The sequence below is a fragment of the Mastomys coucha genome, unplaced genomic scaffold (genome assembly GCF_008632895.1).
Source record: "Mastomys coucha isolate ucsf_1 unplaced genomic scaffold, UCSF_Mcou_1 pScaffold20, whole genome shotgun sequence".
NCBI lineage: Eukaryota > Metazoa > Chordata > Mammalia > Rodentia > Muridae > Mastomys > Mastomys coucha.
This window is the reverse complement of record NW_022196903.1, coordinates 142,274,497-142,299,523: the sequence shown is the minus strand read 5'-3', so window position 1 is coordinate 142,299,523 and position 25,027 is coordinate 142,274,497. Positions and strand designations below refer to the sequence as shown.

The 25,027-nt window shown below is 42.8% G+C and overlaps 1 protein-coding gene across 2 annotated transcripts in view; it reads left to right on the top strand.

The window, feature by feature from the left end:
* Window positions 1-23,512, top strand: part of Tmtc1 (transmembrane O-mannosyltransferase targeting cadherins 1) — a 208,883-nt gene extending 185,371 nt beyond the window's left edge. For both annotated transcript variants that reach the window (XM_031383952.1, XM_031383953.1), the window contains exons 14-20: window positions 10,282-10,384; window positions 12,216-12,351; window positions 12,863-13,007; window positions 14,257-14,394; window positions 15,558-15,680; window positions 17,028-17,105; window positions 22,185-23,512. In XM_031383952.1, the coding sequence (XP_031239812.1) occupies window positions 10,282-10,384; window positions 12,216-12,351; window positions 12,863-13,007; window positions 14,257-14,394; window positions 15,558-15,680; window positions 17,028-17,105; window positions 22,185-22,325 (864 nt within the window). In that variant the 3' untranslated portion in view covers window positions 22,326-23,512. The remainder of the gene's footprint in view (window positions 1-10,281; window positions 10,385-12,215; window positions 12,352-12,862; window positions 13,008-14,256; window positions 14,395-15,557; window positions 15,681-17,027; window positions 17,106-22,184) is intronic.
* The last annotated feature ends 1,515 nt before the right edge of the window (window positions 23,513-25,027 follow it).

Here is a 25,027-nt window from a genome sequence, read left to right as displayed (position 1 = left end):
CATTTACTATTGGTTTTTTTTTTTAATTTTAATTAAAAAATTACAGAAAAATATACCAACCCCCAACCCTTTGTCTGCTCTGTTCTCCCTATGTTGCTTGCTTCTGAGATGCACTGGGGGTGGGGGGCACTCCCTTTATTTAGGGGTTTTCTAGCCAGAGCTTTGGCATTCCTTCCAGAATATACTCCTGTGTGATCCCACATTCCATGTTTTTATTGCTATTTACTTGTGCTGTAATGATTTTGTATCTTAAAACCTGCTAGGGAAGAACAGATGGCAAGATGGGCTCCCGGGAGACCATCCCTGGCATTAGTAGTTGTGTTTAGAGTCCCTGTCGCCTTTTCTCTTGTCTGAATGACTTGAAACCAATTTTCAGGGTCTGTGGTGTTTTTCTCACCCTTGCCCTGGGGAATGCGCATGAGTTATCTTCTATAAACTGGTGCTTTCCTTTTGTTGACACATGAAAGTGACCCTGATAGCGGTAGATTCTGCTGTCAACCAATTGTCAGTTCTTTTTTAAAAGTCAAACTGAGATGCCTTGGAGCAGCCACTTAGCTAAACATAAGGAATGGTTTGACCCCACACATCGGTTACTGAGGCTACAATTTGCATTTTAAACATTTCAAAAGTTCCAACCAGTAGCAAAATTAGAATAGCTTATGAATATTTAACTGACAGAAGTTATAAACTGTGTTTTAATACAGCCATTTCTAGACTGTTCCTCAGACATAAATATCTCTGGATTTGTGGATCCAAGATATAAAATGACATCATAGATAAACAACTCTTGTGCACAATTTTAAATTACTTAAACTTAGTGCAGTGTACACTAGCTATAGAAATAGCTGCTATACTTTATTAATTAGAGACTAAAGACGAGAAACGAGCACAGGCACGGTATTTTCTGAGTGTTATTAACTCAGGCTTGGAAAGACTGCATGTTTCTCCTAAATGACACTTAGTTTTTATTTTCTTCTTAATTTGGTGCATGAAGATCCTGTATTTTCTAAAAAGGTCAATTCTGTCTCTCCTTCTCATCTCACCTCAGCTGGTGGCCATCTGGACTGCATTGTCTGCTTCTCTCTCATGCTGTTCTTACTTCTACATTTGCCTTATTCTTAATTCATGTTCAGTTCATATTCCTGCCTTGATTTCATTATCAACAATGAGGTATGAGTGGAGATTGTACTAATAGTTTCCAGATCAGATCTTTTCTTCCAGCTCCCTAGGCAGGCAGTAGACACTGAATTATTGCTCTTAAAGAAAAACACTACAACTTCAAGCAGTGTCTCAGTTACATCTACAGGTGATATCCAAGTCTGTTGTCTTGGGGGCTCTTGATGGACTGACACCTCTTTACACAGTTCACCTTTTCCAGGATCATCTTTTCTTTCTTTCTAAATCTCTTCTTGCTTGTAAAACAATTCAGTTTCCAGTTCCTGCCCAAACCTTGTCTTTTTTTCCATTTTGTGGTGAGTTATATTTCCAGAGATCTCTGTGTACATCACTTTTCTTGTTGCTCTGAACATGAACCCCACAAATGCAGCTCAAGGATGAGGGGGCTTATTCTGTTCACAGTTTGTTGGTACAGTTTGTCATGGAGGGTAAGTCATGATGGCAGGTGGTTCTGTGGTAAGAATATTTGACTACTGTCTGTTCACATTTCAATGGTCCAGAAAGCAGACAGGAAGGAAACCTAGCTATAAATCTCAAGGATTACTTCCAGTGACCCACTTCCTCTACTTAGAGCCCATGTCCTAGAGATTCTGTTTGCAAACCAGCAACACAGCTGGGAACCAAATGTCCTGAAAGAGACATTTCACCCTCAAGCCATGACATCAGCATACAAATTGTATCATGTTTATATATCTTGTATTTTCACTTCTTGGGTCACTATCCTGAAATGAAATTTAAACCATGTGGGCCAGGAGGATAGCCAAGTAGGGAAAGTACTTGCTGAGAAAGCCTGAAGATTGGAATTCAGATCCTCAGACTCCACATGATTCCTACCTGTAATCCCAGTACTTGGGAAGCAGAGACAGGGGATCCTCAGGCTGGGTTCAATTGAGAAAACCTTCCTCAATACATAAAGTGGTACACTCTCAAGGAAGACACTTCACTGTCAACCTCAAGCTTCTACATCCATGCATTCAACAAATGTACACACACACACACACACACACACACACACACACACACACACACGTATACCGCAAACACATGCACTTACATATGAGTGCATACAAGTGTGAACACACATGTACTTGTGTGTGCTCACACACACATACACTCCATCACATTGAAAAAACAAAACATTGATCTTTAGTATTTCAGATTTATCTTCCTCTAACCACAGATTTCTTTAGGAAAAACATAATCTTGGATATATCCCTACTGCTGTCTGGCTCCACTCTAATTAGTGTCATTGTTTATATATAGATAAACCATTTGTGTGCTAATACTGTGAAAAGTAATGGTCCTTAGTGGATATCCCAAAGTTTCTTCTGTTTTCCTTTTCTAAACTGATGAACTCTGAGTTCAGTTAAAGATACTACTTTAAAGTGATCCAGATGTTTTGTGACATTCATATTAGGACCTAGGACCATCACATCACTAAAACAGTAGGCAGACCTTAGCCAAGTGGCCATTTGTTGTTTGTTTGTTCAATGATATAAAGGCATTTTTTCAGGCAAATTTTTCTAAAGAATAGCATATATGTGTGTGTATATATGTATATATGTATAGATATGTATAGATATACATACATATGTATGTATGTGTATATACGTGTATATATACATGTATGTGTGTATATATGTACACACACACACACACACACACACACTTTTTCCTTAGCTGAATTGCAAGAGTTTCAGACAGGATATTTGAAATGATTTTCTAATTAAGTTATTTTCTGTGGAAACATGGCAAGCTTATGTAAAAAATTATTGAATTTCTCACAGTTGGAGCTCAACAATTGTGAAGAGAAACAAATTACCCAAAAGATCTTCATCTTTTCTGACAAAATACACTTCCTTTAGCCCCTTTATTACTCTCGAGGGAAGGGTATGGTGAAATGGTTTAGGATCGTAGAATATCACTGAAAAGTCTGAAGGGTTCTTCTACCCTAAAGGCAATTGGTTTTCACACAAGAGATAGGACAGCTGTTGGCCAGAACTCAGGGCCCCTCCCTTCTCTGAGTCTACACATCTTATCTTAACCTCTGAAATTCTTTTGGGATAAAACAAGGTTTCTGATACACAGTGTGCAAGCAGGAGTTGAGGAAAACCTATGGACTTGACAGTCTTTGAAGCAACCCCTTTCCACTGTCACCTCTAATAGCATCTTAGACTTTCAAACCCTAGAAAATATGGAAGCGATATTCTTAAACCTCGGTCAGCCTACACACACACGTGACACCTTCCCCTCTCCCTGAGCAGAGTTACGATCTGCCACACACACAGACCACACACATGCTGACTGTGGTTGAGGACCAGTGTCATACCGGAAGAAATGACGGAATAAAATCTCCCATGTACAGGTAAGTTTCTGGAAGTTGTGTGAAAGGGTGTACATTTATTTGTTTTCAAGTTTGCAGAGAGCATGGCATATGGGCTGTGAGGCACTTGGCAGTTAGGATGCCTTTTTGAATATGCTTAGTTTAATAAGCTTGGTTTATTCACATAAACACTTATTATACTATTGTGCTAATATGAAGATTAAACAGATATCTCACTAAGCCAGGAACAATTGTTCAGACAGAAAATGCTGCAGAGTTCCACTGGGGAATCCTCTCTTGTAAGGATACTTTGTAAGCTTTCAGGCTCTACCCATGCCTGCAGTTAAGTCCTTCAGCTTTTGGCAGACTGGGAACACTGGTAAAGGTCCAGGAAGTCCTTGAGAGCATAGAATAGTAAGTAGGATGACAAGTAGGCCTGTGTGAGCTCAGGAGTCTGGAAGTGCAATGGTCACTAAAGCCAAGGCCATGCACAGAGTCTTAAAGCCTCTTGCTGATGGGTATCAACACAGAGACTAGAAGAGCAATCTTTCTGGAGCAAGCCAGGCAGTGCAATCCTAGAGACCATCTCTAAAGTTACAATGTTTGTGTAGTTTCACTGGGCAGTAGCTTTGCTCAGGGCTCACAACTTAGGGCTGGTTCACTAGCACATCAACACCTTTGGGGCCTGTCCTGGGCTAAGCTTCTGTCTGGGCTGCTCTGGGCTTGCTTTTGAGACCTGGCTATTAACAGAGCTGCCTGTGGCAAGCTGGGGCATCCTTTTATTGCAAGTCCCATAAAACAGCTTTTAAGTTAACACAGAATGATATGTTTCTACCAAAGTTCTTTGTCTCTACCTGAAATTTCTGATTTTCTAGGACTATTTTAGTTCTGACTTCTGCCATCCAAAGTATTGATTACCCTTTCCTGCTAGCTATTTCAGTGGAGAAATTTGGGAACAATGGCTTTCAATTATTTGTTTATGTCTTGAAAAGAAAAGAGAAGAAAAGAAAGTCCTTATGGCGATGGGGATAGTGGTTTAGGCCTATACTCCCAGCATTTGAGAGTAGAAGCCTAAGAGTCTCAAACAAACAGAGGCCCAGCTGGGCAGAAATGCAGAACCCCAGCCTGGCCCCTTCAGGTCAGGGAGCCACTTCTACTGTGGAAAAGCCAGAGAAAAGCAAAATCAGGCAGAAAATGAGATCAGCTTTTTCTCTTATTACACAAGGATGTGTATGATGTGTTAAAATCAGAGAAATGCCGTGGATCCCCTACTCAGTGGAATGACTAGAAACAAAGTCATCCTGCCTCATTCAGGGTTCTTAGGTGTTTGTAATTCCAGCACTAGGGAGGTAGAAACAAGAGGATTTCTGAGGCTCATGGCCAGCCAGCCTAGATCTGTGAGCCTCAGGTTCCAGACAGAAGAACCTCTTGTCTCAAAAACAAAATGGACAGAACCTAAGGGGGAAAAAACCACTGGAAGCTTATTTCTGAGCTGTTAAGGGCACTGGAGAAAGTGAGTGAGTACTCCTCTGTGTACACATAGCAGAACGGTAGAGGAATCTGAGGCCAGGAGAGTCTAGGGTGGCAGTGGCCTGCCTGCTGCCTGCTTTCCCCCTGATCTCCACCAGCATTCAGAGGTAGCTGCTGAGCTTCTCAGACAGGGTTGTAAATGGTCCTGAGCCCACAGGAACCTGTGACCATCTAGCCCTTACCACAGAGAACATAACTTTGCATCACAATAGCAATAAGGAAATTAAGTTAACATTGTTTATGATACAGACTGAAGAACCACCTGCCTCAATTTTAGGCTTAAAAGCCTTTGTATAGTAAAGACAAACTAGGTTCATTCCTAATTATGATTAAACCTCTGTTTCTCAAGGATTGGATAATAACTAACCTTAACTACAAGTGGTTCTGAACTGCAGAGAACGGCAGGCAATCCATCTATGTTTCAAAAAGTTGTTTATAACTATCTTGCAACCCTACCTTTGTTTCAAAAGGTTATCTGACCACCTATGACCACCTATGACTACTTGTTGTTATGTCTACCTTACAAGAATGTCTTTGTTTCAGGAGGTCATTAGGACTAATGTCTATTCTTATGCTCTGCTCCTGTAACCCTGCCAAATCCCCACTTGGAAGCCCCCTATAAAACTGAAACTATAAAAGCCTTATCTTTCTCGCAGCCAATGCCGACCTCTCAAACCCCATCTTAGGGGGAGGCAGCTCAAGTACACAAATAAAAAGCTTGCTTTAGTTAATTTTGCCATGATGATTTGGGTCAATGGTCTTTCTCTTCCTGTCTTTGGGATTAACACGGCCACTGCAAATTATTACTAACATCAGGTTTATAGCCTACTGAAAAACTCAATTAATATAAAAACAGCTATAAAATATTTTCCTTTTATGTATTTGGGATGTGATTTTGTTTGATACTAGAGTAAACGATCTAATATGTGAGTTAGTAGGAGGGATAGAGTCTGTTTCTTTTCTTCTACAATGCTGTCATGATTAGTTCAATCACAGTCTACACTCACAGCTAAGTCAACTTGGAATGAACCCTAATGTAAGAATGCATTGATTTAATTATTTAGCTCCTGGTAACTGAGAACACAAATTATTATTAATCACCACAGACTCCTCAAGTAGTAAGTCCTGTGTCTTGCCTTTCTGGAACCTAGTCATGGGAAGGGAATGTTGGAGCAGGGGGATCTGAGTGTCCCGCAGCAGTGTGAACAGCACTCTGCACCAAGGAGGATGTCTGAGAACATGAGCCAATGTGGCTAAGGGCGTGGCAGCTCCTGTAAGCTAATGCATGAAGACAGAGGGGGAAACCAGGAGTAGACCATATATCTCACACCTGCAAAAATAGAGGATGGGGCAAATGGAATAGGGAAAGCTGGAATAGGGAAAGCTGGAATAGGGAAAGCTGGAATCGGACACTTGAGGTGTTTACACATGTGGGTCTCCTCTCTCCTGGTCCCCTGTGTCACTCCTGTAGAGGCGTGCTCTGTGTTCTTCCTTTGTGTGTGTGTATTATTTATTTTATTCTTGAGAATTTCATACATGTATATAATGTAATATGATCATATTCATTCCTCATTTTCTCCTCTCTACCGTCCCACTGTTTCCCCTAACACATCTCTTTCCCTTCTTCATGCCTTCTTTTTTCCTTAAATAACACACCGAGTTCAGTCAATCTGTGTTGGGGTAGGGGGTGGGCCCATCCACCAAAGCAACAATCTCCCCAGAAGAATGATTTTCCTTTTCCCAGGAGCTATCAGCCGAGTGTTGCTCAGTTATGGGTGGACTATCAACCAACTCTTAAGGAGGTATCTCATGATTTTTACCACAGTTTTTGGAGATGCTTTGTCCACTCATGAATGGCATCTCCATTTGAACTCCTTTTTAAAAAATCAGATTTTGAAATTATTTTGCATACTAGTGGGTTTTATAAGGCTCTCTCATTCTCCTTGCTTTTGCATAACCTAATCTCATCCCTTTCCCTGACCTTTCCCCACTTCCCCTGACCTTCTCCCTAACCTTACTCCCTCTTCCATCCAGATTAACAGTTTAATCCCTATACCCACCCTCCTCACCCTCCTTCTTCTATGTGGCCCATGTTCTACTGTTCCTCCCAATCACCATGTCCTCTTCATTGTTTCACTGTCTGGCTTTCCTCTTTGAAGCAGCCATTTCTCTTTTACTCCATTATCCACACCCCCTCCCATACCCCACACCTCTACACACACACTGCTCACACTCTGCTGAGAGACAAAAGCATGCAGCATTAGAAAATGCTAAATGTTTCCTCAGGGAGGAAGAATGCCAAGCTAGTTGATTCATTTCAGTTGGATGTGAATGAGACATCAAATATTGATAGAATATTTCTCATAAATGTCCTGTGATTGCTTGAAGTTGATTGTTTGCTGTTTGGTAAAGAAAATAGCAGTGGTGAAAGTGAAGAGGCAGGAAGCAGGCCTTGCTGGGTAGCTTCAGCTTTGGAGCTGCTCTGTCTTGAATATTCTGCAGGAGGTTACAAAGCCACAGGATGCTAGACTTGTCAGCTTCCCAGAGTGTCCAATCCATGAGTCCTCAGCTCCCCTAGACTGCCGCAGACACACGTCTAGAACTTCCCAGCACTCCACTAGTGAATGGCTACTTCACGGCTGCCTTGTTTTATTGCTTGGAGCAAACACATTTCTGGGTGGGGTCTAGACCTGTGGCTGTGGCAGAGACTGTTTCCAGTTGTTAGGATGCTCCACTGTACACCACCTGAACATTCAGTACACCCTGCCATGGACAATGCTTTTAGCGTCTTCCCCAGTGGTGCTGACTAAATGACAGCCCCTTCCAGCTTTTCATCTTGTCAGGTCTAATTTTCTTCATACTTCAACTAGCAAAGAAAGAAACCACTTAAATACCACTATCAGAAAAGCTGGTGTGAATATCCAGCTGCCTTTAATGGTCAAACATTAAAGAGATCTATAAAGATTTCAATTAATAGGGCCAGGATATCCCTCAATAGCACGTGTGAGGCTGTGATTTCTGTCTCCAGTATTCCCACGACCAAAACAATATAATGTAATAAATATCTCAGTTAATGACACTGTCCTTTTGCATTGGAAGGTATTGTTTAATATAAATGCATTGTTTATGTTAGAGTTTCATATTTTAAATAAGCTAGACCACTGAGGAAGAAGTGTCTTCCTTCCCCTGCAGCCATTAGCTGCTCCTCAAGAAGGAAGGAGACCTTGTAAGTCCCTTCCCATCCATGATAGGACCTTGTAGGTAAAGACCCAAAATTCTTTATTTAAAAAAAAAGTATGTGTGTTTGTGCATTGGTATGTATGTATGTGTAAATGTGAGGGGGCATGTATGTGTGTATGCATATATGTGTACATTTGTGTGTACATACACATTATGTGGGCGTGTGTGTGTGTGTGTGTGTGTGTGTGTGTGTGTGTACATGGGCATGTGTGTGTGTGTGCCACAATATAGGTCCAGGACAGAGTTAATTCCAGGGCAGGCAAGGCTACACAGAGAACATGTCTTGAAAAACAAAGAAACAAACAAACAAAAAGCTTTCTTTCAGACTCATTGTTAAGGTCTAAAGTACCTATTTTGAGATTTTCATTCATGTTCACTGAATGTGACAGTTGTTGATCTTGGTTAGAGAAGGTATCTGAAAAATATCCATTTTGCTGTCCTATGGATCTGATTCAATAAGTAAATCTTGTCACATGGAAACTTTACCCTTTTTTCAATGGTGCTAAATAACTAGACTTAGTCACCACTGATGGTTCCATATGAGGTGAAAAACCCCAGGTATCCTGCTGGATTCCAGATCTCAGCCAGGTTTGCTGAGCAGCATGAAGGATAGACCCCACACACCTTCACTTACAGGCCAAGGTATCCATTTTCAAATGTCTGATCTGTGATAAACTTTTAGCATACTAATGAAAAGTTGCCAAAAGCTTTGTACTGGATTGCCTTCTTTTACCTGACATTAATGCAGTACTAGAAAGTAAAACTGTTAACTGTAGTTTTTGGATAGTTTTCAGAACCTTTCGTTATTTACATAATTTTAACCTATGTGTTTTCAAAAGAACAGTTGATATAATGGTTTTAGATGACTGTAGAAAAATATCTGTAAGACATTGGGTTCTGAATTAAAATTTATTAAATTGTTAAAATATGCTAAGGTGCACAGAGCAGGGGGCAATTTTTTAACTGGTCCTAACTGGTTCTAAATGGTCCTTTGGAGGTACAGTGGTTGGTGTGGGATATGCCTTACGGATGGAGATATGCCTCAAGGAAACAGATAAGCGCTTTGTAGAGGCCAACTCAGAAAACATGGATTTACCTTTTTTTTATATATATATAAATTATATCCCTTTAATGTTGGACATCTAGTTTTTAAAATGCTTTATGTGCATAAGTGTTTTGCCAGCATTTATGTCTGTGTGAAGCTATTAGATCCCCTGGAACTAGATTTACAGACAATTGTGAGCTGCCATGTGGATTCTGGGAATTGAATCAGGGTCCTCTGAAAGAGCAGCCAATACTCTTAACCATTGAGCCATCTCTCTAGACCCCAGAAAGCATAGATTTAATAAGGCAAGGAGCACAGGGTTCAGTGAGCGGTGGGAATACTTCAAGAAGGGAAGGGAGAACAGAGTCCTCCCTTCATTTGCACCAGGTTCCCTCCTCATCTCTCTTAAAACCTGTCTCCAGTCCCAGCACTCATGAGGTTGAGGCAGGAGGCTTGTAGTGATTTAAGAGACCAGCCTGGGCTATGGAATGAGGTTAGGTCAATTTGGGCTCTGTCACACACACACACACACACACACACACACACACACACACACACACAAGCATGCGCTGAAAACTTCCCTAGCAAATCTTAGAGGGAGGTAGGAAAGAAGGTGAGTGTTCTCTGTCAAATTCGGTTGTCCACCTGGGCACTCTGCCTCCAAGCCCAGCAACCACCTCTCTGCCTCAGTACCTGAACCAATATTCAGCATTTCCAATAGAGTCACTAAGGTGAAGAGGAACCCATTTAAGAAATCACTTTCAGACCTTTCCCATACACAGGTCCATCCAGATGCTCCATCTTAGTAAGTATCAGCATGTTTGCAATGGGACATGGATTCAGGCAAAGCCCATGATATCTTTCTTAGTGCCTGGCTCAGTAAGCACTTTCTTTTCCCTGCTCACTCTGAATCTTCCCTGTATTGTTAATTTTATAAAACTTTGTTTTTCTTTGTTCTCTGCTAAAGGAAAGATTTAAGGAAGCCGAGGACGTTTACCAGGCTGGAATAAAGAACTGTCCGGACAGCTCAGACTTACATAACAACTATGCAGTTTTCTTAGTTGACTCTGGTGAGTGAGATGCCACTCTGTTGAGATCCCTTTTCTCTCTCATACCAGTCACCAGCTATGCAGGTGGCTCACACTTCTGACTGCCCTTGTCATCTTTCTAACTCTCTACGCTCAGCTTGGAATCGTTTCTATAAGGAAACTCCCAGGGCAGGAAGTGGCTTTGCCTTAAGGCTAGGTGTCCTGTCTTTCTTACACCATATCCACAGGGCTGTACATCTGCACTGTACTCCCTCAGTGAGAACCCACCTCCAAACCTAGCTGCCAACAGATGGTGGCTGCTTCCTATAACTGACTTGGTTAAAACCTCTGGAATTTTTCCTTGATGTTCTAGCAGTTGACACAGTGGTCTCCTGTGGTGGGTGGAACTGGACACAGATTCATTTTCCTTTGTAATTTGTGCGGAGCCCTGTGTTCTGTGTAATGAATCCTCAGAAGTAATGTGATGACTCTTGGCTTTAATACAAAAGTGCCATTCTGTCCTGTTGGCTCAGAAACTGTTTGTCCTACAGGAGAATTCAGTTCTGGTTATTATTTTTTCAATATTGAGCCCTTGAAAAGATTTTCATTTTCTAGGCTCTGTGATACTTTTTTGCTTAACAGAATATAAATTTACATTTGGATCATCTAAGGAAAGCAAGCTTATTTTTGCATATAAAATTGCTGTGTGGTGCCCCCTGCTGGATCATTAGACACATGATAATACATCATTAAGGTAGGAAGACCAGAAGAGCAAGTGCTCACATGCCTGAACCAAAGCTTGTCCTTTCCTTTCAGCTCAACAGCAGCCTCTGGAGAGAACCCTGATGGATCACTGAATACCCTATGAGATGGTCCTAGATAAGCCTGTGTTCAAAGAGCATAACTGGGAAAATTAGTGTGAAGACCAGGGATCCAATGTGTTAGTTACCCTTTGGGCCATTCTGAAATTCAGTCACTTAACTAGTTTCCTGCAAGCTTCTCTGGGACCTTCTTGGAGCAGGGAGGCCTGAATCTCACTCTGACTTTTGTTATCAAGTCTTTTAAGGACCTTACCTGTTATATAGACACTATTTGTAAAGAGATCATTTTGTTTGGGTAGTTTTAAAAAATACCTCTTGAATCCCAAGAGGCATCTAAATAGGATCCTAAACATCTGTGGAGGCCTTGTGAACATAGAGTTTTTAATGTATGCATTGGGCAAATGCAAAGTGACATTGCTACTATGTTTAAAGTCACATTAAATGCACACCATTGAGGTCAATGAGATGGCCACACACACACACACACACACACACACACGTACGCACACAAATAACATTGAATGAAGTGTTTTCAATGTTTCAATAAAAGGTTTTCAAGAGAGCATTGCCACATATCTTAAAGCAGACTTTTAGAATCTACTGAGGCCTGTGTTCTTTCTACAGTGGCCTGTTTTGTTTTGTGTACAGTGGTAAGCAACAGTGTCTTAGATAAATAACCATGACTAGTTTTAGTGGCTCGTTGCCTGTCATCATAACATTTAGACTGAAGCTGTGGGTTTCTATGAGTTCAAGACCAGCCTAGGCTACATAGTAATTTCCAGGCCAGCCTTAGCTAAAGGTGAAGACTCTATTTTAAACAAACAACACTGCTGACTTGTTACTAATTTCTTTGTACATGTTGGTGAATAATGAAATGATCCAAGGTTAGGTAGAGACAAGCATAAGAGGCTGATATTCAAGCTGATCACAAACTTCATATCTGATGGTATGATGCTGTCATGCTAGAAAGGATGGCATATCTCAAAAGGGAGACTAATAGCCATGGCTCTCATCCTTGTGGTCTGTTCTCTTCCCATTCCACCATACTGCAGGCTTTCCAGAGAAGGCCGTGGCTCACTACCAGCAGGCCATCCAGCTCAGCCCAAGCCATCATGTGGCTGTGGTGAACCTGGGCCGACTCTACAGGTCCCTGGGAGAAAACGATGTGGCCGAAGAGTGGTACAGACGGTACAGTCCCTCCTCTCTACTTTCTTGGCCTCCTGGAGCCATCAGCAGTTTCCATAGGCTTCTTAGTTGCTAGAACAGACAGGCTTTCAGAACAGGAGCACATGTTGCCACCACAGGCAACAGAACAGCATGGCAGGGTAGTTAAGTGCTCACAGCACTTACACAGACTGCTGAGGCCACAGTGCTCATCAGGGCTGGGGGGGGGGGGTTCTACCTTAATTAGCCCAATTTTCTGAAGATATGGATGACAACACAAAATGAAGCAGTGATTTCAATGTAGAAACAGATGTAAGGCTGCCGCTTTGTCAGAACCTGAAGAAGTCAGTACAGACTCTTGAGACCCAGTTGCCAGCTTGGTAGGTCACAGGCATCCACCCAGGGTACATGACCTTGATCCAAAATAGACTTAAGTTCAAGCAAGCATCTAACAGGACAGTCCTCTCTCTGCTAAGCGCAGACCTTTGGGGATGTGTCCACAGAAGGAAACACCTGTCTGCCTTTCTCTCTGTAGTGCCCTGAAGGTGGCCCGCACAGCTGAGGTACTATCACCTCTGGGAGCTCTCTATTACAACACTGGCCGACACAAGGAAGCCCTGGAAGTATACCGGGAAGCTGTCTCACTCCAGCCTTCCCAGAGGGATCTCCGCCTGGCTCTAGTAAGTACAGAGGGGAGGAAGTGACACTAGGTATAAGTGCAGCTTGTAAACAGAGAGCTGAGACTGCTGAGCCTCCAAGCTGGAAGGGAAACACTGCTAGGGCTGCTGTGTGATGCTCACATTGTTGAGACACCTTGTTTCCAGCTAACTTCAAACTGACCAAAGGAAGTTTCAAGGGAGCTTTGGGCACTGACAGAGTACTTGCCTTGAGTGCACAGAGCCTTCTAGTCACCAGCACCAAACTAAACCAAACCAAACAAAAATGAAATTGTCTGGAATACCTGACCCAGGTCCACTAGTTCTGGGCCCTTTGATGCATCTGTTTGTCACTCCCACTGATGTGTGAGTGTGAGCAGACAGGTGTCTTTGTGCAGATGTGTAGATGTGTCTCCATGCTCATTAGTTCACAGCATGTTTTTGCTGGCACTACAGTTTGTTGTAGATGCCACTCCCTTTCTCTCTAACATACTTCCTATGTGACTCCTCTATTCTCTCATGTAACTGCAGTGTGGTATCAAACTAAGGGCAGTTAATACCACCAACATTTTAATTTTAGTATTTTGAATTCCATGCTTCCTTCTTCTTCCATCAGCCTTGTCATTTTTTTACAAACATCCTGTTCTGTCAGGGTGATAGGGAACTACTTCCTGGCATGTTTCAACATCTTTTCTTAAGACTCTAGACCGTTTGCTGGGTCTCTGTGGCCCTCACACCAGTGGCAACCAAACTCATGGATGTATCAGCAGCCAAATGCTAAACCCTCTGCTGTTGTGGGGAGCCGCAGCTGCCACCTTATATATATATTGAACACCTGGTCTCCAGCCAGAGCAGAGAGCATTGATAAACAAGCCCTTAGTTGGAAAAGCTGAGTGCCTCCAGTTTGTGATGCAAGCCGGCATGAATTCCTGCAGCCTATTATGCTTTGGCACGTAGCTGATGCTGATTGGGACCAGGGAAAGTATTTAACCTGCGAGGGCTGGGGGCTAGAGAGATTATTAGGATTAGTAAAGAGTAAGAAGCTAGTCAGAGAAGAAGTAAAAATGAAGGTTCCTGAATAAACTGCTTGGAGAAGAGCTCGTTGTTGCCTCCTTATTTCCGCTGGACGGAGGGGCGGCAACATGCTGTGGCCATTCAACTTTCTCTCACATGCTTTGTGTCAGGATGTGCTGTGCATATCTCTCTACAAAGGTTGCTCCGTCTGCTATGGCATGACCAGGTATCTTTAGCTCAGTGCCCTCTTGTTTTGCAGGCACAGGTTTTAGCAGTGATGGGTCAGACCAAAGAAGCTGAAAAGATAACCAGCCACATAGTATCTGAGGAGCCCAGTTGCCTGGAATGCTACCGCCTCCTGTCAGCAATCTACAGCAAGCAGGAGCACCATGAGAAGGTAACCAATCGCTCAGCTACCCAAAGCAAGCAGGAATGCCGGGACGAGGTAGAAAAGGGCTCTCAGAGCCATGGGGGGGGGGGTGTCTTACATAGAAAATAGCGTACACCACACGCTCCTCCAGCACCATATTCACAAGGCCTGGAGTCTTGAGAACATTAGTCTCCACATCCTACCCACTGGGAGCTTTGCTCAAACAACCCAACACCTCCCAACACAGCACATCCTACATCAACAGCACATCCTTGGCTCCTCTTTGGTTTGCAGATACTTTATCTCATAATTATAGTTTGTGTCCAGCTGCCCAGCTTCTGTATGCCTGCTGGCTCTCCAAGTTCTAATGTTTGATGCAGTCCTCATGTCAGCCCTGGAAGGAACTGTCAGAACTATGATTCTTTATCTACCTATTAAAAAAAAATCACACAACTATAAAGTTCATGAACCTACTCAAGAAAATACTTGTTAAATGCCTGCAAAGTGTGGTAGACACTGTAATAAATTCCAGGTATAAGGTAGGATGGAAAAAATGCAGCCCTGGTCCTTGAGGAGCTTATTTAGAGAGAGAGACAAAGGTTGGTCAAGAAAGCACAAGACAAATGCAATTGGTATGATCAGAAAGAGGGTCACCAAGCCTCCCATTGAGAATCAGAGGGCCTGGCTAGATAAGGTCAGTTTCCGTGGCATGGTGTGAGGGGAGGGTCAAACAGGTATGCCTAAGTCACGAGGGGTGGGAAGAGGAGGAACAGACCACACAGTTCAAGATGTAAACATGACTAGAACACCCCTACCTTCCAACACACAGATCTGGAGGAAGGTCATGATCCTAGGATAAACTTCGAAGTCTTAACAGAAGGGCAGAATTGTGCTTCGAAGTAATGTTTATGTGCAAAGGTGGGCCAGGAGGTCCAGGACATGTGATCAGGGCAAATCTTACTGCAGTAGTGCAGCCAATCAATGTTTGCTTCTTGGTCATCTGTGAATGGGGAACCTGAAGTATAAGGAAATGATTTTCTGGAGTTATTAGTTCCCAATGAGGAAACTGTTGGTTTTGTTTGTCAGGTATCACACTGGCTGACAGATATGAACCAAGGTGTAAATGCCACTCCTTAAGTTAGGGTTTCTTCACCTGGCCCTCTCAATTCCTTCCTTTCCCACTGCTGCAGGCACTAGAGGCCATAGAGAAGGCTCTTCAGCTGAAGCCCAAGGACCCAAAAGTCATATCTGAACTTTTCTTTACAAAAGGAAACCAGCTAAGAGAACAGAACCTTCTGGACAAAGCTTTTGAGGTAAAATGCACAAAACTGTCATTCAGTTTACAGGTTTAAGTGAATACTGCAGTCGATAAGGAGGCTACACAGCCTCAGTCATTGATGGTCACAGAAGGAGCTTCTGATGAGTCGTCACCGTTACATCTCACTCAAGCCCCTGATGTTTGATGGCTCTTTTACACAGTACCTTTTGAGTTATCATAGATAGAAAGCAGTCATGCCATATTCTAGGATTCTAATGAGCCAGTCTACTCTGTTTTCTCTGCAAGAACCTATGATCTCTGCTAGACTGGAGACTAGGTAGCTTTGGGCATGTATATGTATGTGACACCTCCCAGCACCTCTGGATTTCCTCTTCTACCTCAAGATGCCCCTTCAAACCATCCATTGTTGCAGGGGCTTTTCTTCTGAAGCTTAGTAAGTACCACATCAGGTACTTATCAGGGATGGCAAGATGGTTCAGTGGGTAAAGGCACTTGCCTCCAAGTGGCCACCTGGGACCCACATGGTGGAAGGAGAGTACTGACTCCTGCAAGTCAGCTTCACTTCCACATGTTTACAGTGGCATGCATGTACCCCCACCACATACTCACACACACACACACACACACACACACACACACACACACACAAATACACACTGTTGTTTAAAAACATTACTATGTCTGCAGGATGTAGTGATATATCTGGAGGCAGAGGCAATAGGGTCACAAGTTCAAGGCCAGTCAAAAAATAAACAAAAGCAAAACAAATTTAAACACTTCATCATTAAAGTGCAGATTTGCCTCAGAGCACCAAAAATTATAGCAGTGTGCCACAACATATCAGCTCTGAACAGCTTTGAAAAGGCAGGAGAGAAAAACAGGCATCCACATCCCCATGAAGTAATGTGAGCATGCTGCTTTTGGAGCCTAGCAACAAGTAGGAGGCTGCAGGGGTGCTGGGCCACTGTGGAGCTGCTCAGGAGAGCACCTCAGGTTCTGGGATCAGGCCTGGGGCCTCACACAGGCTGAGCTTGTGCTCGGTCCTGAATTACACTCCTTGGATTCTGTAGTACCATCAGAAATGTTCCTTATCAGCTCATTTATGGTGAGGAAGGCCACACACACAGTTTTTCTGAGAAACAAACTGTTTCAGAAATTCCAAGTCCCCAGGGGTAGGCCAGACATGTGTTGTCACAGTAGTCCCTGGGTCCCCTCATGCAAGAACCCCACTTCAAAACCATGAGCAAAAAATAGACTGGATTTGCCACCTGCCAGTGGCTGTCACCTCTCAGGCTCTCAGTGTGCACAGGAGGTCTGCATAGTTCTGCAGCACTTCAGGTGCCTCTCAAGACCTAACATGAAGCTGTCCTTCCTTGCTCAGAGCTATGAAGCTGCTGTGACCCTGGATCCTGACCAGGCCCAGGCGTGGATGAACATGGGCGGCATCCGGCACATTCAGGTAGGTGTGGCATCACTGTTCTCATCGACCCTGGTTCAGAAGCCACTGTTCATTTTTCCTCTTTGAAAGGATTAGAATACTTAAAACAGGCATTTTGAAAGTAAAATTCACAAGAGCTGTATTTTCTAAACAGCAGACATCATGGACCCATTCTAAATGTTTCTAAATTAAACTCCATGCATTGCTGATAATGAGGAGAATCACATGTTCCAGGAAAAAGAGCCATCAGACAACGGTTGAAGTCTGTGTGTACTGACCCTATGAAGCCTGCTGACTAACCAGCAGTACTAGACTATTAACTTAAATATTCCTTTACTATTTCCTGTTTTTATTTTCATTTTTATTTTTATTATGTATATGTGAATACGGGTTTATACATTTGAGTGCAATGCTATCAGAGGACAGAAGAAGGCATTCATGGGTCCCCTAGAGCTGCAATTAAAGGCCCTTGTGAGATGCCCAACATGGGTGCTAAGAGCGTATGTGGGTCTTCTGTAAGAGCAGTATGCACTCTTCACTGTCAAGCTATCTCTACTGCCCCTTTATTTTACGTGTTGAAAACATTTTTTATTCCCTAACCTTTTAGTAGAAAACACATTTGTCTGCTATTGTCCACACTCCCTGAAGCTAACTTTGGGTGAGTCTTTCTGCCAAGAATGATTGAAAGTGATGCTGGGTGGGATTGTTGTTTATAGCCAATAAAGTCAAATATGTGTCATGATTCATTCACGTCTGTACTCACTCATCTTACTGGCTTCTCCACTGAGCATCCATCCTGCGTACCAGGTGCACATCTAGACACTGGGCATGTAACAGTGATCAGACAAGCCAGAAACTACTGTCCACTAGAGTTTGTGTTCTAGTTTGGGGTGACAGGCAATAAATACACATGTGCACACATCGTATATACATGCCTAGAATATATCAGATGGTAAGAAGTGTATGAGGAAAATAGAGAGAGACAAGAAGATGGTTGGCAGGGCTCTCAGAAGAAGGCTCCAGTAGAATGCAAAGAGTGGAAGGGATTGAGTCATGTGAACAAATAAAGAGCACATGCAAAGGTCTGAGGCTAAGGTGCTTGGTATGTTTGGGAGATGGTAAGCAGGAGCATGACTGGTCAGAGAAGAGAAGGTAGAAGCCGAGGCCCAAGAGAGTGAGGCCTACAGGAGCTTTCCAGGAACTTGGGCTTCATGCTAGGTAAGTTGGGTCCTTGAAGGACTTTTCACAGAGATGCCAAGGTCTGACTTGTGGAGCTAACTTTCTCATAGGCTTCTTTCAGACTCTGCAGGGGTGCAGACAGTGTAGTGATGAGGATGTCCAAGAGGCCTGCCAATGTTTTCCTTCCACAGGCACTGAGCACTCTAAGGCAGCAAAGGGACAGGGACCCATGGCTGTGCAGATCAGACAACAGACCTCAGGACTGTAAGCACACTGCTGCTCAGAGTCACAGACCTATGCTCTTATCTGCTTTACTGTGAGATGTTCAACAACACCTAGCTGTGAAACTTAGAATAGTGCAGTTGCTTAAATAGTTAAGTTATATATTTAGTAGTTGTTTTTAAAAATGATGTACAATTTCCTCAAATGGAATATACCAAAAATCAAAGTTCAGTTGTTAATTTATCTATTGATTGTGTTATTTTCTAGTGTAATTGGCATACATTTAACTAATCAGCCTTTGTCACTGCAGACATCATGGAGTAGCCTGAGCAATAGGAAACTTCCACATTCATAGCGTAACAATTCTGCGGGTGACTTTGAATAATATGTAGTGGGCACATAGCTTGGCAATGTCACTCTGAGTGACATTCCACCATAGTCCAGGATATTATCACCAGGCTTGCAGGAACAATCCTGGACTTGCTGTGTCTTTTGCAAGGCGTGTTCATTACAGTGCTACTCACCTTGGCCCTGGCTTCTGCCCTGTGACTGGGGAGAGTGAGCCTCCAAGAGTTATGGAGGTAAAGAGGCAAAATAAGGCCTTACGTGGAGGAGGTACAGATAGGGAGAAGACCATGAGAGTTGCCACTGCCCTAGGAAAGAAGGACACTCACCACTCAATGTGTCTAAGTCAGTGGTTGTGACCTGAAGTGCCTCAGATGTGGATAGTCAAGGCTAAATGGAACATTCTCTCTAGCTTTCATGATGATGCTGCTGGTAATTGTACAGGGTGTTTTTAGTGTGTCTATAGTTTGACAGGTAGACCACTCCATGAGTTCAGCTCCAGAATCTTCCATCTATGATATCTTGCCTACTCAGAAAGTGCCAGACTTTGAACATTTTGCACTTTGGGGGTTAGGGATATTCACTCTCTAGTATATTCCACGAACTTTTACATAAAATGAAGTAGATGGGTTGGAACTACAACCTCTAAGAGGATTCCATCATCCAAGCCATATTTCAAAATACTGTTTCAGCATGGCCTTGTGATGACTGACTGTGCTTCATAGAATGTTACTGTACAGTAGAAGGCTCTATGATGCTGAGCTTGCTCTGTGTCTCACTGTCCAAGGGGCAGCAGCTGATAACAGCAGCTGGGGCCAGGAAATGTGTTTAGTATGCCTGTTGGATCTTAGTCTTAATTAATTAAAAGTCAGATCATACCAATTCCTACACAGCATAGAATTGGAGTCATTAACTTAAGGGATATAATTGAAAAAGTAAACAAACAGGGTTTACAGTTTAATCAAGAGCAATTTGAGGAAGAGAACGTGAACTAGATTTTGTCCAAAAGTGCAGAGAAAGCCAGCAGTCTGAGACAATACCAAGGTTAAGGGTGAGACCCAAATTCAGGGTAAGCACCAAGACCTTGTGGCCCACTACATGGGGTATTTTGAGAGTTCTTGGATTCAAAAGCATGCAGGTGCCCACATACACACTAAGCTTAACAGAAATCAGAAACTCGGAATAGCATGCTGGAGTTAGTAAACCAACAATGCTGCAGAACTGGGCTCCTGTTCTAAGGCAGTTTGTCCTTTCAGTATCATTTGTCAGATATGTCTGTCTGCATAAGCCATTGCTGGTACTCAGGGTACAAAGTTTTTCTCATCATTTCCAGTTTTCACTTTCAGCAGCTGCACACATAGACACCATGATAGTCAAAAAGTGAGTCACAGACACTGAACAGTCTACCCAATGATGGGGTGACTACTGCATCCTGTGGAGGTCTCACTGTGGTATCAGGCAGCACCTAAGCTCTTTCCACACAATCACATGTGGGAAGGTACATCTTGGTAAGATGCTAGCTTAGAGAAGTGTTGTTTTATATTGTGACGGAAAGTTAGAGCATCTCTAGTGTCAACCCACATGGGAGCCACAGCTGAGGATAATATAAAATCAATTCCTAGCTTTAGGATGGGAAGAAATTGGACAGTTTTCTAGGGAAAATGTAAACATACATACTCCAGGTAGAGCAGACCACAGAAAGGGCTCTAAGATGAAGCAATGAATTTCTAGTGGTGTTTCTTACAGGAGTGTGGCTGACTCATTTATGTCTCTAGAGCCTCCTAACCAACTTTCAGGAATCTCCTTCCTCAACTTCCTTTTTGTAGTTGTTTTTTGTTGTTGTTTTAAAGATTTATTTTATTTATTTTATGTGTATGAGTACACAGTAGCTGTATAGATGACTGTGAGCTGCTGGGAGTTGAACTCGGGACCTCTGCTGGCCCCACTCGCTTAGGCATAATTCACTGTAGGTGTCTTCAAATGCACCAGAAGAGGGCGTCAGATCTCAGTACGGGTGACTGAGCCACCATGTGGTTGCTGGGATCCGAACTCAGGACCTTCGGAAGATCAGTCAGTGCTCTTACCTGCTGAGCCATCTTGCCAGCCCTTTTTTGGTTTTTTGAGACAGGGTTTCTCTGTGTAGCCCTGGCTTTCCTGGAACTCACTCTGTAGACCAGGCTGACCTCGAACTCAGAAATCCGCCTGCCTTTGCCTCCCAAGTGCTGGGATTAAAGGTGTGTGCCACCACTGCCCAGCTCTCAACTTCCTGCAACTGCTTGTTGCTTATATAACTTCAAAAAGGGACCTCATGAGTCTTCCAACTCTCATGAGCTTCCTGGGCCTGTGAGCAGAGGAAACAGACAATAGAAGCTGTGGTCTTGGACTCTGTAGGATACAGATCTGCAAGGCTGCACTAGGAAGATGATACATTAGGAAGTAGAAAGGGGAATAGAAAAAAGCTACCAGCTCTGCCCAATTGGCAGTGGCCATTTAGACCCAGGCACACTGGTCTTAATAGTATTAAACAGGTGACTGTTGACAGTGTGCTCAGCAGGTCAGAGGTCATATTCCTTCTTCCCTTCTGCAGTGGCTAATTGGTGCTTTTCACCAATACTATGACTAGTAGATAAACCTAAGTCCATCTTTAATTTTTTTAAGATGTATTTATTTTGTGTGTATGAGTGTGTTGCCTGCATGTATGTGCACCATGTGCATGCAGTACTCACAAAGGTCAGAGGAAAGTATTGGATACCTTGAACTGGAGTCACAGGTGGTTGTGAGCCATCATGTAGGTGCTGTGTGAATGGCATCACTCCCCAGGGTCCTCTACAAAAGCAAGTGTTTCTAATCACTGAGCAATCTCTCCAGCTCCAAGTCCAGCTCTTTAATCAAGTCTTTTCTTTGTGTAAAGCTTTCGTTAAGGCAAAGGCTGCTTTTGTGTTTTAAGGTGACGATTAGAACAAACTAAAAAGATAAAATGGATATCTGTTTAGTTATTGCTCTTCCTCACTCCCCATGCTCTGCCCAAGCCTATTTGCTTAGAGAGAATAGCAGATCAGTGCTAACCTGCTGAGAACACTATAAAATGACAGTCTCCTTCATACTGAGAAAACTGAAATCTGTGTTTCTGCCATTGAACCTTATGCTGCAACTATCAGTCTCCACATTCCCCAGCTGGCTGGTTCTTAAAACAAATGGATTCCCACAAAGCACCAAGAGATAGGATGAAAATATCCATGGATAAGGATTCCTTAGGGGAGCCTTGATTACTGGCAGTCAGAGGAAAGGGAGGTCCTTGCTCCACCGTCAGAGGACTGTGCTGAACAGAGTCTTGCTCTCTTTCTTTCCCTGCAGGGAAGCTATGTGTCTGCAAGGGCCTATTATGAGAGAGCCCTGAGGCTGGTTCCAGACAGCAAGCTGCTGAAGGAAAATCTGGCCAAGCTGGATCGCCTGGAGAGGAGATTACAAGAAGTCAGAGAACGGGATCAAACATAGATCAAAAAAAGGACATACCTGTGAGACTCAGCAGGCTGGAAGTGGACAGAGTTGGGGAGGCCCTGCTTACACACAGCAGGCTCTGCCAGCCAGGCAGTCCTCTCCTGGTGGCACAGTGGGAGACAGTCACTGATGACTGTGCTGAAAGAGTTATTTCCATGTAGAGACAAACAGCAGAGGAGAGCAGACTGTCTGCAGAGAAGGGAGATAACAAGTGCACGCTTTGCCAGCTCCTGAGTGACTCCCAGTCCCAGGATATTAAGCAGGGCTTTGGCAGCAGATAGTGACCTCCATTCTTACTCTAGCCCAGAAATACAGAAAGTCAAAGTCCTGTAAACACAGCAGCTGTTCCTAAGAAAGGATGTGCTCTCTGAAGTCAGCCCTTGAAAATCTACTTGTGCAAGTTCAGTTAATTCTCAAGAATCTATAGTCAGTGCTGAAGAGCATTGGTAGAGCCCTGTGGAGTGAGGGGAGCAGAGCACTTGATAGCTGGACTTGGGCTAATATTCCCCCAGAGAATCACTAAGCACCTTTGGAGAAGTACATTAAATTCTACTTTGGTATATATTTTTTTTCTAGTGCCTAAAACACTAAGATGGAATCTTCTAGAATTGTATGTGGCTATGTTTATCTCTACAGGAAAATCAAAGCTCAGCACCCTCGATTCTTTATGGAAATGTTTTAAATGTTTGAACTGTATTCCAGGTTTCACTAGCGTTGTGTCTACTCTGAACCTCTGGGTGCATCAAACTTGAGGTTGGGACCCTGAAATGTGTTGCTCAGGTGTGGAGCTGCATTCGGCACAGAAGTGTTAAAGGGTCAGTCCAGAGAAGGGCTTTACTTTATTCTCTTAAGGTCAAGACTTGTGAGACTTCTTGTTTTTGAACGATTTATTTGAGCACTGAAGAATCTTTACATTGTGTTACAGAATTCCTCACAGACTCTTTTAAGTTGAGGAAAAAGAGCTCTGACATTGACTTTTAAGGTTTAGTGAGGATTCTATATGTAAAACACAAGTGAGTTTGGAGACTTTGTAGAGAATACTCTAAAACTCTAGGATGAAGTCAAAATTCATAATTTTTTAAAAATATATTTATATTTAAAAATAAGTAAGGCAAAGTTGAAATCACAATGTGACATTATTTTAGTGTTATTTATTGTATAACTTATAAAATATTTAATATATATCCATAATTCTTGGTTTTTTTCCTCTGTACATAGTCATTTTGATAGCAGCTCTCAAAACCAAGCATATGAAAATTGCAAGATAGGAAACTTTCACAGTCTCCCTAAATCATATTGGTTATTTGCCAATAAAACTAATGGAGTTAGTCAGCTCAGTGTTTGTGAAGTGAAGGACTTGGAAGGGCTCATCAGTGAATATAAAAACACCACAGGCCATGCAGGCCCTGATGCTGAGCCAGCCATCACACAGATTTGACAGGTGGAAAGCAAAAAACATCTCACCAGTGCAGCCTGGCCCGAGGGAGGGAGAACCCTCTGCTTATTACAGCCTAGCATCAGGATGTAGAGCCTCTGCTTATTACAGCCCAGCATCAGGATGCAGGGCCTCTGTGTGTATAGCAGGTAAGGTGAAATAAATGTATTTGGAAATAAAATGTATTTGGAAAGGCGTGGTGAGGGAGTTGATCCAACACACACCTGCTTTTTGGGGGGCAGTTTTTGTCACCTGGTTTCTGCCAACATTATATAAATTACAATATTATAAATTGATCTGGAATCTTATTTTCTTCATCTAAGATATAAATCTTTAGTCTCAAGGTCAAAAAAAATTATTATTTTATTATAAAATAATTCCTAGCCCCTAAGTTGGATGGCAGGAACCCTTGGTAAAAGTCACCTCTTAGTTATAGTAGTATTTAACAAAATGGATGCATTAAAAAGTAATGTGATAGATTGAACTACAGCATTTGACAGGACTTTGCCATACAGAAAGTGCTTCAGAAGGTCTTAGTATACTCATACTAGAATAATTAAAAAGGCAATTACAACATGAACCTTTCAGAGGAGAAAAAGCCACATGATGTCTAGAAGACTGCTGTATCTAGGCCTCTCTTTCTCATTTGTATCCTCACTTTGGCATCTCCTGAAGCAGTAAAAATAAGCACTGCTCACAAAGAAAAGCAAAGTCAGCTTGCTTTGTTGGCCCAGATATTTTGGATCCTTTATTGAAATGAGCCAGTGAGATAGTTTCCATGGTTGAAACGTTTCCTGTGAGAAAATCAATTGCAAACTGTTTGAGTGTATTTTGTAACATGCTTTTTGGTCCTTGTGATGTGGAATAGTAAGTAGGAGTCGTCTTTATTACAGTGGAAACAGAGCCTTGAGTGTCATGAAAATGCATCTGCTTTGCCATTAGCAAGCTTGTGCTTTGTGGTGACTGGAGAGCTGTTTCTGGAGCCTAGGAGCAGAGCTGGCTTTGTCCTAGCAGTGTCTCATCATGTGTACTAAGACTCAGACCCAGGACCTTGTGCACAACAGGAAACACTCTCCCTCTGAGCTCTGTTCTCAGCTAAATTTATTCTTAATGGTTTTTGTTTGTTTGTGTCCAGCCCTGTGTCTCAGAATTCTGAAACATGCCTTAGGTAGGAAGGAGACAAAGAACAAGTCAGGATTTGCTTTGCCAGTTCTGAAGCCCCAGCATAGCATTCCTGAAGTTCTTCCTTTTGTTACACACACAT